At 45.5% G+C, this 12,914-nt stretch overlaps 1 protein-coding gene across 3 annotated transcripts in view; it reads right to left on the bottom strand.

The window, feature by feature from the left end:
- Positions 1–398: 398 nt before the first annotated feature.
- Positions 399–12,914, bottom strand: part of LOC119977721 (piwi-like protein 4) — a 110,983-nt gene continuing 98,467 nt past the window's right edge. For all 3 annotated transcript variants that reach the window (XM_038818906.1, XM_038818905.1, XM_038818907.1), the window contains one exon: positions 399–1,486. In XM_038818906.1, coding sequence (XP_038674834.1) covers positions 1,370–1,486 — 117 coding nt within the window. In that variant the 3' untranslated portion in view covers positions 399–1,369. The remainder of the gene's footprint in view (positions 1,487–12,914) is intronic.

Genomic DNA, 12,914 nt, shown 5'->3' with positions numbered 1-12,914 from the left:
GGGAGCGATATATAGGTTTTGTGAGGGACTGTTCTATTTTCCAGTTTTTTATGCTAGATATAGGTAAATTTGTTCATCTTTCCTATATGGTATTTTATAAATTGAAAATTGTTTATAAAAACATTTTTCAAAAAAAGAAATGATTTGCTTGATTTATGTCTAGTTGACGTCAGTGATACATTGGTGAATGGAAGTATCAGCTTCTTATAATTAACCTTTTCATGTAGCCAAATGAAAAGATACATTGTTCGGTAAAGTAACTGAGAATTACTTTGCCCAGAGGTCTATCAGAATCCAAACCTTGTTAAGAGTCCTAATCCCATGCAGAGCAATTTCATAACCACTGGAATATACCCAAACTGTAATAAAATGCACACCACTCCAATAAAACACATACATAATGATTGAGGAACATTTTTAATCAACAAAAATATGACTAAACTTTACAACACATTCAAGTAACAGTGACACTGATTTCGATCTGAAGAGTGAAATTTTAATCATTATTAGTGTGCAACTTGTCAGGTTGAAACAAAGAATCAGAGGCCGGGATTCTTTGTCCCGCCAGACCTGTTTTCTGGTGCGGTGCACACTCGCTGGCTGCGGGATCCTCCGTCTCGGCAGCAGGCCAATGGGGTTCCCATTGTGGGTACCCCCATGCTGTCGGGAAAATGTGAGAGTGCGCTGCCGGCAAAGCGGAAGATCCCGCCAACGGAGAATCCCGCCCAAAGATATTTTAAAAGTTAACCAAACATATAACAAAGACAACTCATTAATGCTCTATTCAACACCTTTACGTATTGGTTAAACATCCCTGTACCTTCAGCAAAATTAAAGCAGTTTGCTCATTAAAATATAATTAACAAAAATGTGACCATCATTTTAGGTGAACTCTGTTATTCAAAACAAAGTAATTTACATTTAAGCAAAATTGTTCTTTCCTGTTCTAGAAATTACGTAACCTCAGAACAAGTTTAACTTGAATAAAATGAAGACAACATCTTGTTTATAAGTGCTGTAGAATATTATAAAAATATTATAAATATTTTTGCATTTTTCTAGTACATATTTCTGCTTGTATTTTACCATCTTTCAAAGTAAGGTTTGAGGGTTTGGAACGTACTTATAGTTTTCTTTCTTCAGATATAGATTGCATAGATCAGATGACCATTTAAAATGAACTCCGTTTTATTTAGGAGCAAAAGAAACTTTGAGAAACAGGCGACCCCCTATTAACAAACTTATAATCTGGCAAAAAAAACACAGCCTGTAGATTTTAAAACAAATGAACACGCATCGTGTTTCAATTTTTCTGAAAGGTGTAAGAAATGAGCAATTCCACTAACTGCTTCATGGATTGTTAATGCTTTCACAGGAAGAAAAGGCAATCGGCTAGCTCTAAATCAGGCTCTCTGTGCACATTCTGAGCCACCAAAGTTGTAAGCTTGAAGGCATATTGACATGGAGCTGGAACTCGAATCACACCCTGAAAAAGGACAACAGTCACATATTTTTAGAAGTGAAATGTGAACAGGGGCAGAAAGCAGTCAAAACTGTCCACTATTCAGTGAAAATATTTTCAGCAATTATTTATCAATGATTGTTAATGCTGGCCTCAGGTTATCCAGAAAGATTTAATGAAAGCCATTCATTTTGGAGAGAAACGAGGCATGAACTTCCATCTGGGTAACCTTATATTGCTTTAAATATAGTTTATTCATGGTGATCATAAGATGAGGAGCTTACTTAATTTACTAAATATGGATAAGAATAGGAATAAGCCTGTTCAATAAAGAGGAGTTTCCATCCTTGTTCCATGCTTTGGCTTCTTTCTGGAAAATGGTGGTCACAATCTCCAGATATACCGGCTGCATTGCAGCTTGGCATGGCAACTGCTCAGCCCAAGATCGCAAGAAACTGCAGAGTGTGGTGAACTCAGCCCAAAGCATCACACAAGCTTGCCTCCCCCACATTGATTCTGTATACAACTTGTGGTAAACCACTGTTACACCTTTATTGGGTGATATATGGTAGGACCTGTACTACAGGTTCGCCGGTAGTCTCTGCCTGCTGGCTCCGCCCAGTAGGCGGAATATAAATATGTGTGTCCTCCATGCAGCTGCCATTTTGCCAGCTGCTGTGGGAGGCCATACATCTAAGAGCAATAAAGCCTCAGTTGTATCCAACTCTAGTGTTTGTTCAATTGACCGTGCATCACACCTCCCGCTGCCTCAGGAAGGCAGATAGCATTATCAGAGACCCGTCCCACCCAGGTTTTGCCTTCTTCCAGACCCTTCCATCAGGCAGAAGATACAGAAGTCTGAAGACCCGCATATACAGACATAAGAACAGCATGTTCCCCACAGTTATTAGACTCCTCAACGACTCTCCCTCGGACTGATCTGTTCCTTGGAAGAACACTATTCACGACATCCTTTCCTACTCTTGCTTATGTATTTGCTTTGGTTGCTTTGTTTGGTCCCTTGTTCCGCTCTGTAACCATTCACCGTTTGTCAATGTACCATTTGTCAATGTACTCTGTCGATTATCCGTTTTTTGTGTACTATGTACGTACTGTGTGCGTTCCTTCGGCTGCAGAAAAATACTTTTCACTGTACTTTGGTACATGTGACAATAAATCAAATCAAATCAAATCAAATTGAACAGAGAACATTATCTGTAGAATTATATAATTTGGGAGACAATAACAGGCTACTTCTCTGAAGTATTTCGTTTCTTTCTCTGGCTTCCATACTTTCCATTCAGAAAGTGAGGTGAACTATATTAGAACTCTATTAACATGCTTTAAAACAGAATTATAGAAGTTCCTTCTTCCTATGATGATATACAGGAGATCAGCTGTGCATCATGTGCGAGACTGTAGACAGCACATTGAGCAGCACGGTAACACAGTGGATAGCATTGTGGCTTCACTGCGCCAGGGTCCCAGGTTCAAATCCTGGCTGGGTCACTGTCTGTGTGGAATCTGCACGTTCTCCTCCGGGTGCTCCAGTTTTGACCCACAGGTCCCGAAAGACGTGCTGTTAGGCAAGTTGGTCATTCTGAATTCTCCCTGTATATACGCAAACAGGTGGCAGAATGTGGCGACTAGGGGCTTTCCACAGTAACTTAATTGCAGTGTTATTGTAAGCCTACTTGTGACAGTAAAGATTAAAGAAGGTGTCATCTCCCATCCTGTGGAATAGCAATCGGGACTTCAAATCTAAAACTACTTACAATTTAAAACCACCTCAATTTAATGGAAATGATGGCCCCAATTCTAATTCTCCAAAGCCTGGCAGAAGCCAAGCAGGCAAATGCAGTTTAAAGAATGAGCACACTGCCGTCCCACCAGGTTCTAGTGTTGCTCTATTTATTTATCTCGGAGAACCACAAGCCTGTCCTTATATCGATCAAATGACCACACAAACAGTTAGTTAGTTCAAAAGATGGTTTATTTACATACACAAGAATTATCTCAACATGCACACACAATATGTACTACGAGTTAAACTACACCTATCAGCTACAATAACCTATACTTAACTTCAGGGTGGCCGGCACTGTGCAAATGGATAAAGGCCTTTATCTGGATTTCACTTGGCTGGTTCGAAGAAAATGGCTGTCTCTGCTGGGCTCATCTGTCAGGTAGTGATCGTTGGTCTTGAACTTAGCTGACTGTTCCTGCTGCAATTGCGTGGCACAGGCCGGATCCAAAAGAGACAGAAACATGACTGCGCTCCCTTTTATCCCCCTGGGATTTCGCGCTCTTTGGGGCGGTCCTTAACCTTGGACCCAATAGTTCGACAAGGCTCTGATCACTCTCTTCGATTTCGGCCAATAGAGGGCCTTGGTAGCTAGGCAGGTCCTTAGCGGTCATTGACCTTGGCAGTTGTCCTTTCTGAGTAAGGGGAGTGGCGTTGATCAGTCTGTGGCTGTACCAGTTGCTTGATTGGAGTCCTATTGTCCTGGGAAAATGGGCCATTGAAATGTAAACGAGAGGGGATTTCGGTCAGGTCTGGTTATCTTTGTTTTAGATACACATAGGCTGTGTATCTGTCTAAGTCCTGGGTTGGCCATAATTCCCATGGTCCTTTGCAGGTGGCCATCTTAGATGGCTACACTAGTATATGGTGAACCTACACCACATGGACTGCAGAGGTTCAAGAAAGCAGCTCAGCACCACTGGCTCAAGGGAAATTAGGGGTGGGCAATAAATGCTGACTTAACCAGTGATGCCCACATCCCACAAATGAATAAAAATGTCTCCTTTAAATATTCAAATTGAGACCCGATGATGAGATTGGAATACATTGGAATAAGTCGGAGATCTGGGGCAGGATTCTCAGACCGGGGCCAGGCCGGAGAATCCCCGCGGCCCCGGGCTACGCCGCCCCGACGCCGACATGGGATTCTCCACGGTGCTGGCGTGTAGCCGGTCGCGGGCCACTCTACAAGGCCGGGCCGCCAATTCTCAGCGCGGATGGGCCGAGCGGCTGCAGATAAAATGCTGAGTCCCACCGGCGCCGTACACATCTGCTCGCAGCCGGCGGGAACTCTGCGTGCAAGGGTCGAGTGACGTCTGAGTGACAAGGGTCTGTGGAGGGGGGTTGGGCGGCTCCGATGTGGCCTGGCCCGTGATCGGGGCTCACCGATTGGCGGGCCGGCCTCTCTGTCCCCCCGGCCTCTTTTCCTACGCGCCGGCCCCTGTACTCCTGCGCCATGTTGCGTTGGGGCCAGCGCGTTGAAGGAGGCCACCGCACATGCGCGCCTTGGTGCTGGCGCCACTGCGCATGTGCGGATCCCGTGGTGCCCAGTTCGTACTGGGATTGCCAACTGGAGCGGCATGAACCGTTCCAGCGCCGTGCTGGCCCCCTGTAGGGGCCAGAATGACACCTGGCAGCGGCCCGTTTACACCGTCGTAAAACACGATGGAGATTACGACGGCGTGGACACTCTACCGCAGGATGCGAGAATCCCGCCCCTGATTGTGGAGTGGTGACAGCTTCCATGTCAAGCCAAATCTATCGGGAGGTGGATTGTGTGCCAAGAAAATTCGAGGCAGATTACGTTTCCTTGTGGGACTGGAGAGCCAGATGTGCTCAGCTGGACCTTACCAGGATGTCTTGAGCTTTCTTGCCCCATAAGCTCGCTACTTTCCCCAGTTGTGATCAACCTCACCCCACCACCATTCCACGACTTACTTGACTATAAGGAGCGTTTCCACGGGTGCTTATCAGTAAATTACATGCGACTTCCTGCTCCTCAGTGGTTTCATTGGGCGAAAGTCTGAGGAAAGTCATTGAAATGAGTCCTGGCCAGTCCTCCGTGTCATTTCTTTTGAGTGCATGAACAATTTTAAATGTTTTTGCACGACTCTGCACACACACTAATTTAAAGAGGCTGGCAGAGGGACTTTCAAGTGGAAACAGTGGGCCCTGACAGTTGATATTGGCTGAGACTCATATCTCAGTTATTTTGGGTGGACTGCCTGTTTAGCAGCCCACGCCCTCTGCTCCCATACCATACCAACTGCTCCCCCCACCACTCCACTCCCCCCACTGTCAATATAGAGGCTATTTCCTCAAACACTGAAGATGCGCTGAATTTCTGAGATAGTATTAGAATTGAATTAGAACAGTACAGCACAGAACAGGCCCTTCGGCCCTCGATGTTTATGCCGAGCAACTCAAGCCCACGTATCCACCCCATACCAGTAACCCAACAACCCCCATTAACCTTATTTTTTTAGGACACTAAGGGCAATTTTAGCCTGGCCAATCCAGCTGACCCGCACATCTTTGGACTGTGGGAGGAAACCGGAGCACCCGGAGGAAACCCACGCACACACGGGGAGGACGTGCAGACTCCGCACAGACAGTGACCCAGATGGGAATCGAACCTGGGACCCTGGAGCTGTGAAGCATCTATGCTAACCACCATGCTACCGTGCTGCCCCATAGCAGTAACAATCTCTAAAAACTGGATTGATACAGGTCAAATGTTATATATCTTAGAACCATAAAGCTGTTCGGGGAAGGAGACTGTCACTGCTTCAGTTTAGAGCAGTTTCAAATCCAGCTTCCAATTTTCATTTTAAATGTTAAAACACTCCACATCAAATTATTTTAAAGAACCGTGGGCGAGATTCTCCGGCCTTCCAGCCGCTGTTTCTCGGCAACAGGAGGCAGCGGGATTCTTCCCTCCCGTTGCTGTCAATGGGGTTTCCCGTTGAAGCCACTCCAAACTATCGGCAAACCCATGGGCGACGGTCAACTGCCGGCGGGACCTGAGAATCTCGCCACCAGTGAATGGACGGGGAATTCCAGGCTGTATTATTCCTCATAAATTAGAGTCACCTTCTAGCAAAAAGTTAATTGACTAAGTCAACAATAATCAAATTTTGTTCAATTTAAAGTGACAATGCATGTAAAAAAATAATCTATTGGTGCGATTTAACCACAGAGTTGCATCTTGCATGGAACTGGGCACGCCAGGTGAATAGCGAGAAAGGACAAAATTGAGATTCACGACGGACGCAACTAGTTTGCAATTCACCATCCCACGCCGATGGCAAGTTCCGGATGTCACCCAAAAATGGCGAGCACATCACTGTCCCTCATTTCCTTTCATTGCAATCTCATTCACGAGATTGAAGTGTAATGCAGCGGTCTCCAGGAATTACCCGACTTGCCAGCGTGAAATCTCGCAGGCGTTGTTTATTACTCCTTTTAAAAATCGATTGCTGGTGCAATGGTTTCTGAGTGGAAACGAGGAGGCCATTTCCATTTACTGCCATTCAGCTCAAGGGCACCAGAGCTGCTGCCCCAGTGCTCGATGGTGAGGGGGACCCTTCAAGGGGGTCGGGATTAGTCAGTGGGCTGCAGCGATCCAGGTTGGCAGTCATCCCTGGGCCGTGGTTGGTGGAGGGGGGGGTGGGTTGTGTGGTGGTGATGGGCTTCGCGTCTGTGAGGCTTTCAAGTCATTTTTACGTAGCAGGGTCAAGCTGTACCCTATCTAAACACTTCCTGGACAGGGCCTTGCTGTGGCTTCAATGCTGAAATTCAATTTCACTCCCTTTCACTGTGACTAGCCTCTGGCTGAACAACTCAGGTTACTGCAAATGACGAGTTAGCCTTATTAGTTGTGAGTGCACTTCACACTCTTTAACTCTCAAGTGCCTACTCCAGGGTACATTTTCCATGCCTCAGAAGATGATTAGTGCAGAATAAACACTGTGCCTGAACTCTATGAGCGATAGCACCAGAGAGGCAGCTGCCAACAATTAAACACTAAAGAGTTGGGCTTCAGTTCTTGTGACCAAAGGGTAAGCATATGGATCAGGAAGGGCACCTGGGCATGATCTCAATAATGTTCCCGGCTGAGATCTAAGGGTCCAGGGGTTCCTACTGTGGCCAGGGGTGAGTGCGCAGAGTGATGTTTGCCAACACAACTGGCTTGCTGGACGGCACTGTGAGACAAAGTGGGAGAGTCATGGTAAGGGTGAGGGGGGGAGGGAGGGTTGTATTTGTGAGATTTGAGGATCCTGGGATGGAAGCCCTAATGGATTGTTGGTATCTCTCCTTCTCCAATTACTTCTAGATTTAAAAATGTTTGCTGGTGTGCATCCCACAGACGTTGTCCTCGCGTTGCCAGTGGCAGCCAAGGCAGGCAAATGCCGGAGAAGGTAGCAGCAGCGACAATGCAGGCTGGAGGTGGCACTCCATGTGCAGGGGGCCGCCACACACCCCGGACCCGGCTGACCATTGGGCCGAGGAAGAACCCAGAGCGGGAGGCCAGCAATGGCCCAAGCAGTATAGGCAACATTGGTCTTGTGATGAAATGATGGACAGCATGTGCTGCAGGAGGCTCCGTCTCAATAAAGAGACAGGGTGGTACCTGGGCCACGTCCTCATGGACATGGCATCCCATGGAGGAGGAGGACACCCGCTCTCAGTGGCAGTGAAGGTCACCTGTCATGTGAGAGTACCCTTTAAGAAATGGGTGTTTAAGAAATGTATCTTTACCTTTAAGAAATGGAGCTGCTCATGTTACTGGAGTGATGTCAGAGTGTGGGTGGAGCTGAGCTCCACTTCTGCTTTTTAGTTTCAGTTTGAGAGAGCTTGGGTGTGTCTGTGTTTTTCAGGGAGCTGCATCTGAAGTCTGCCATCCAAAGACTATCTTAATCATTTGGTGAATTCAGAATTATGATTTCAGTATTAAATGTAACCCTAATGTGTTCCTGTTTAGAGGTTTGTTAAGTTTTTAGATGTTAAAAGAACAGCATACAGATTACTTAGTGTTGTATTCTTTGGGGGGTGTATTTGATTTACTGGTTGCTAAGATGTTCACTGTTTGTTTTAGAAAGGTTAACTTGAGTTCATAGAATAAACATTATTTTGTTTTAAAAACCCTGGTCCATTTTCTGCTGTACCATACCTGTAGAGTGGGCTGTGTGCTCCCCATACCACAATCTATTAAAAGTTGTGGGTCAGGTGAACTCCATGAAATACTTTGGGATTCTCTAAACCCTGGCCCATAACAATTGGGGGCTCGAGGGGTCTATAAGTCTATCTATTGGATTGGCTTAGTGAACTTAAAGACAGTGAGGGGTGAGCATATTGTGGTTGCTTTTCAGGTGTGGTATTTTAGTTGAAGTGGGGAGTGTTTTGTGGACAATGTCTCTTTCAGAGGCTCAGAAGTTTTTGGGGTTGGAGACTGTCAACGCAGTACCTTATGGACAGAGACTAAAAGCAGACTGTTAGATTTAGCAAAAACATTGCAGTTAACATTACCTGACAAAATGAGAAAAGGTGAGGCAATTATGGCGGTTGTTAAGCATTTAAAGTTGCCTGAGATACAGTTTGATTCACTGGAAATGGCAAAAATTCAGTTGCAAATTAAACAAATGGAACATGAGAAAGAATTAAAGCAGCTTGAATACGAAAGAGATAGAGAGGAAAAAGGAGAGAGAGAGGAAAAAGAAAGGGAGAGAGAAGAAAGGAGAAAAGAAAGACTAGCCCTAGCAGAACAAAAAGAGAGAGAAAGGGAGATACAGATCAGGGAAAAAGATAAAGAGAGAATGTTTGAACTTCAGAAAATGGCCATGAAACATGACAGTCAGTTAAAATTGGCAGACGTAAAGGGAAACACACTATGGATGATAGTGATGAGGATAGTGAGAAAGAGCATCAAAGTCGAAGGCTTGGTGGGAATCTATTTAAATATGTCCAAGCATTGCCAAGGTTTGACGAGGAGGAGGTAGAAGCCTTTTTCATTTCATTTGAGAAGGTAGCTAAACAAATGAAATGACCGCAGGACATGTGGCTATTACTGATTCAAACAAAGCTGGTAGGTAGAGCTAGTGAAATGTTTGCATCACTACCGGAGGAGGTATCTGGGACATATGAGGAGGTGGAAAAAAATCCATCTTGAGTGCATATGAACTAGTGCCTGAAGCCTACAGACAAAGGTTTAGAAATTTAAGGAATGAATTTGGTCAAACATACATGGAGTTTGAAAAGCTCAAACAGAGTAATTTTGATAGGTGGATAAGGGTTTTGAAAATAGACCAAATGTTTGAAGCTCTCAGAGAAATTATACTTTTGGATGAGTTTAAAAATTCAATTCCTGATGCAATGAGAACTCATGTGGAAGACAGAGGGTTAAAACTGTGAGATTAGCAGCAGAAATGGCAGATGTTTATGAATTAGTTCATAAATCAAAGCTTAGTTTCTGACATCAGTTTCAACCTGTGAGGGATAGAAACTGGGGACTCTATGATCAGATTGAACTAAAGTATCTGACTTTAAAGAGAAATGCCGAGGCGTAGAGAATTGGACGGATCATGCAGAGATCTTCTTGTTCAACAAGACTGTCAATCATGAAGGATTTCAGATGGAGGAAGAAGAACGGAAAAAATTAACTTTATTATTATACCTGTTTGCGTGTGTTTTTTTAAACGAACAAGTATATTTACTGTGTGCATTTCTTAAAGGATAGTGCAAAAGTGAAAAATGAAACCATCTTGAAGTTGATGGTTTATTTATTTTTTCTTGGGGGAGGGGAGGTGTCATGTGAGAGTACCCTTTAAAAAATGGGTGTTTAGCCTGGGGGCCCTGTTAACGGCGCCGTGGCCGCTCCCTCCTACGAGGTATACCACGAGTCCGGTGGTGGCGGCTACCCTCAAGATTTGGGGGCAGTGGAGGCGACATAGGGGAGAAGTGGGGGGCTCAATGGAGGCTCCGTTAAGGGGGAACCATCGGTTCGTCCCGGGGAACATTGATGGGGGATTTCAGGGTTGGCACAGAGCGGGCATCAGACAGCTGAGGGACCTGTTTATTGATGGGAGGTTTGCGAGCCTGGGGGAGTTGGAGGAGAAATTTGGGCTCCCCCCGGGGAACATGTTCAGGTATCTGCAGGTAAAGGCATTTGCTAGGCAGCAGGTGGAGGGATTCCCTTCGCTTCCCGCGAGGGGGGTGAGCGACAGGGTGCTTTCAGGGGTCTGGGTCGGGGAGGGGAAGATATCCGATATCTACAAGGTTATGCAGGAGGCGGAGGAGGCGTCAGTAGAGGAGCTGAAAGCTAAGTGGGAGGGGGAACTGGGGGAACAGATCGAAGACGGGACATGGGCTGATGCTCTGGAGAGGGTTAATTCTTCCTCCTCGTGTGCGCGGCTTAGCCTCATCCAATTCAAGGTGCTGCATAGGGCCCACATGACTGGGACGAGGATGAGTAGGTTCTTTGGGGGTGAGGACAGGTGTGTCAGGTGCTCGGGGAGTCCAGCGAACCATGCCCATATGTTCTGGGCATGCCCGGCACTGGAGGAGTTCTGGAAGGGGGTGGCGAGGACGGTGTCGAGGGTGGTGGGATCCAGGGTCAAGCCAGGATGGGGACTCGCGATTTTTGGGGTTGGGGTGGAGCCGGGAGTGCAGGAGGCGAAAGAGGCCGGTGTGCTGGCCTTTGCGTCCCTAGTAGCCCGGCGAAGGATCTTGCTACAATGGAAGGATGCGAGGCCCCCAAGCGTGGAGACCTGGATCAATGACATGGCTGGTTTCATTAAGCTAGAGAAGGTCAAATTCACCCTGAGAGGGTCGGTACAAGGGTTCTTTAGGCGGTGGCAGCCTTTTCTCGACTTTCTGGCTCAATGGTAGGGTACAGGGACAGTAGCAGCAGCAACCCGGGGGGGGGGGGGGGGGGGGGGGAAGGGGGGGAAAGGGGGGGGCGACAATGACTATGTTTGTTTATTTAATTTTAATATATTTTTAAGTTCTTTTGTTGTTCATTGGGGTTGGGGGGTGGGGGGGATGTGATACATGCGCCGATACGATCTGGGGGTGTCACAGTTATTATGGGTTAATTTGTTGCATTTCATTGTTTGTCATGTTTTATATTTTCTGTAAAAAATTCCAATAAAAATTATATTTAAAAAAAAAAAATGGGTGTTTAAGAAATGTACCTTTAAGAAATGCAGCTGCTCATGTTACTGGAGTGATGTAATAGTGTGGGTGGAGCTGAGCTCCACTTCTGCTTTTTAGTTTCAGTTTGAGAGAGCTTGGGTGTGTCTGTGTTTTTCAGGGAGCTGCATCCAAAGACTATCTTAATCATTTGGTGAATTCAGAATTATAATTGATTTCAGTATTAAATGTAAACCTAATGTGTTCCTGTTTAGAGGTTTGTTAAGGTTTTGGATGTTAAAAGAACAGCATACAGATTACTTAGTGTTGTATTCTTTGGGGGGTGTATTTGATTTACTGATTGCTAAGATGTTCACTGTTTGTTTTAGAAGGGTTAACTTGAGTTCATAGAATAAACATTATTTTGTTTTAAAAACCCCTGGTCCATTTTCTGCTGTACCATGTGCTCCCCATACCACAATCTATTAAAAGTTGTGGGTCAGGTGAACTCCATGATATACTTTGGGATTCTCTAAACCCTGGCCCAGAACACACCACAGACCTGAACCTTTATGCAACCTGCTCATTCCAGGGCTGGAGTGGGAGCCTGTGCGACATTTCCCAAGCTATAGCCCGCAGGTGCATCCGGAATTCAAGGGTTCCCTGTATGCCCAGGCATCCAACTACATCACTTTCAACCTGGACCAATGTCATGTGAGAGTACCTTTAAGAAATGGGTGTTTATAAATGGGTGTGTATATAAATATCTGTAGTGAGAGTACCTTTAAGAAATGGGTGTTTATTACTGCAGTGATGTCAGAGAGTGGGTGGAGCTGGGCTGTCTGTCAGCTTTTTACTTTGGTTTTAGGCTGTTTGCTGCAGGGTGTGTTTTAGTTTCGTTTCCAGTGTTGGGGCTGAAGCCAGACCAAGCAGGTGTACTGCTGTTCTCTCTGCCATGAAAAGACTATCTCTTGATCATTTGGTGAATTCAGAATTATAAATGTTCTCAGTAGTTAATGTAAACCTAATGTGCTTCTGTTGAACGGTGTTTCTTCTGTCTCCTGGATGTTGTTTGGGAAGTTATTAAGGATTACTTAGTGTTGTATTCTTTGGGGGCTGTATTTGAATTGATGGTTGCTAAGATGTTCACTGTATATTTAAAAAAGGTTAACTTGAATTCATAGAATAAACACTGATTTACTTTAAAAAATACTTTTCCATTTCTGCTGTACCATACCTGTAGAGTGAGCCGTGTGCTCCCCATACCACAGTCTATTAAAAGTTTGTGGGTCAGGTGAACTCCATGATACACTTTGGGGTTCTCTAAACCCTGGCCCCTAACACCAAGCCCACCAAGATGCCCGGGCTGCAGGATTCTCCACCATCGCAAAGTGACAGGCTCAGACTGGAAACTGGTATGTAACTCCCAAGTTGCACAGACAGTTTCCCCTCCAAATATTGTGCCTCTGAGAGAGAAAAACAAGAGTGGGCATGGTTTACGGCGTCACTCTGGCAGGG

The sequence above is a fragment of the Scyliorhinus canicula genome, chromosome 14 (assembly GCF_902713615.1).
Source record: "Scyliorhinus canicula chromosome 14, sScyCan1.1, whole genome shotgun sequence".
NCBI classification, from domain to species: domain Eukaryota; kingdom Metazoa; phylum Chordata; class Chondrichthyes; order Carcharhiniformes; family Scyliorhinidae; genus Scyliorhinus; species Scyliorhinus canicula.
This window is presented reverse-complemented; position numbering and strand designations above follow the sequence as displayed.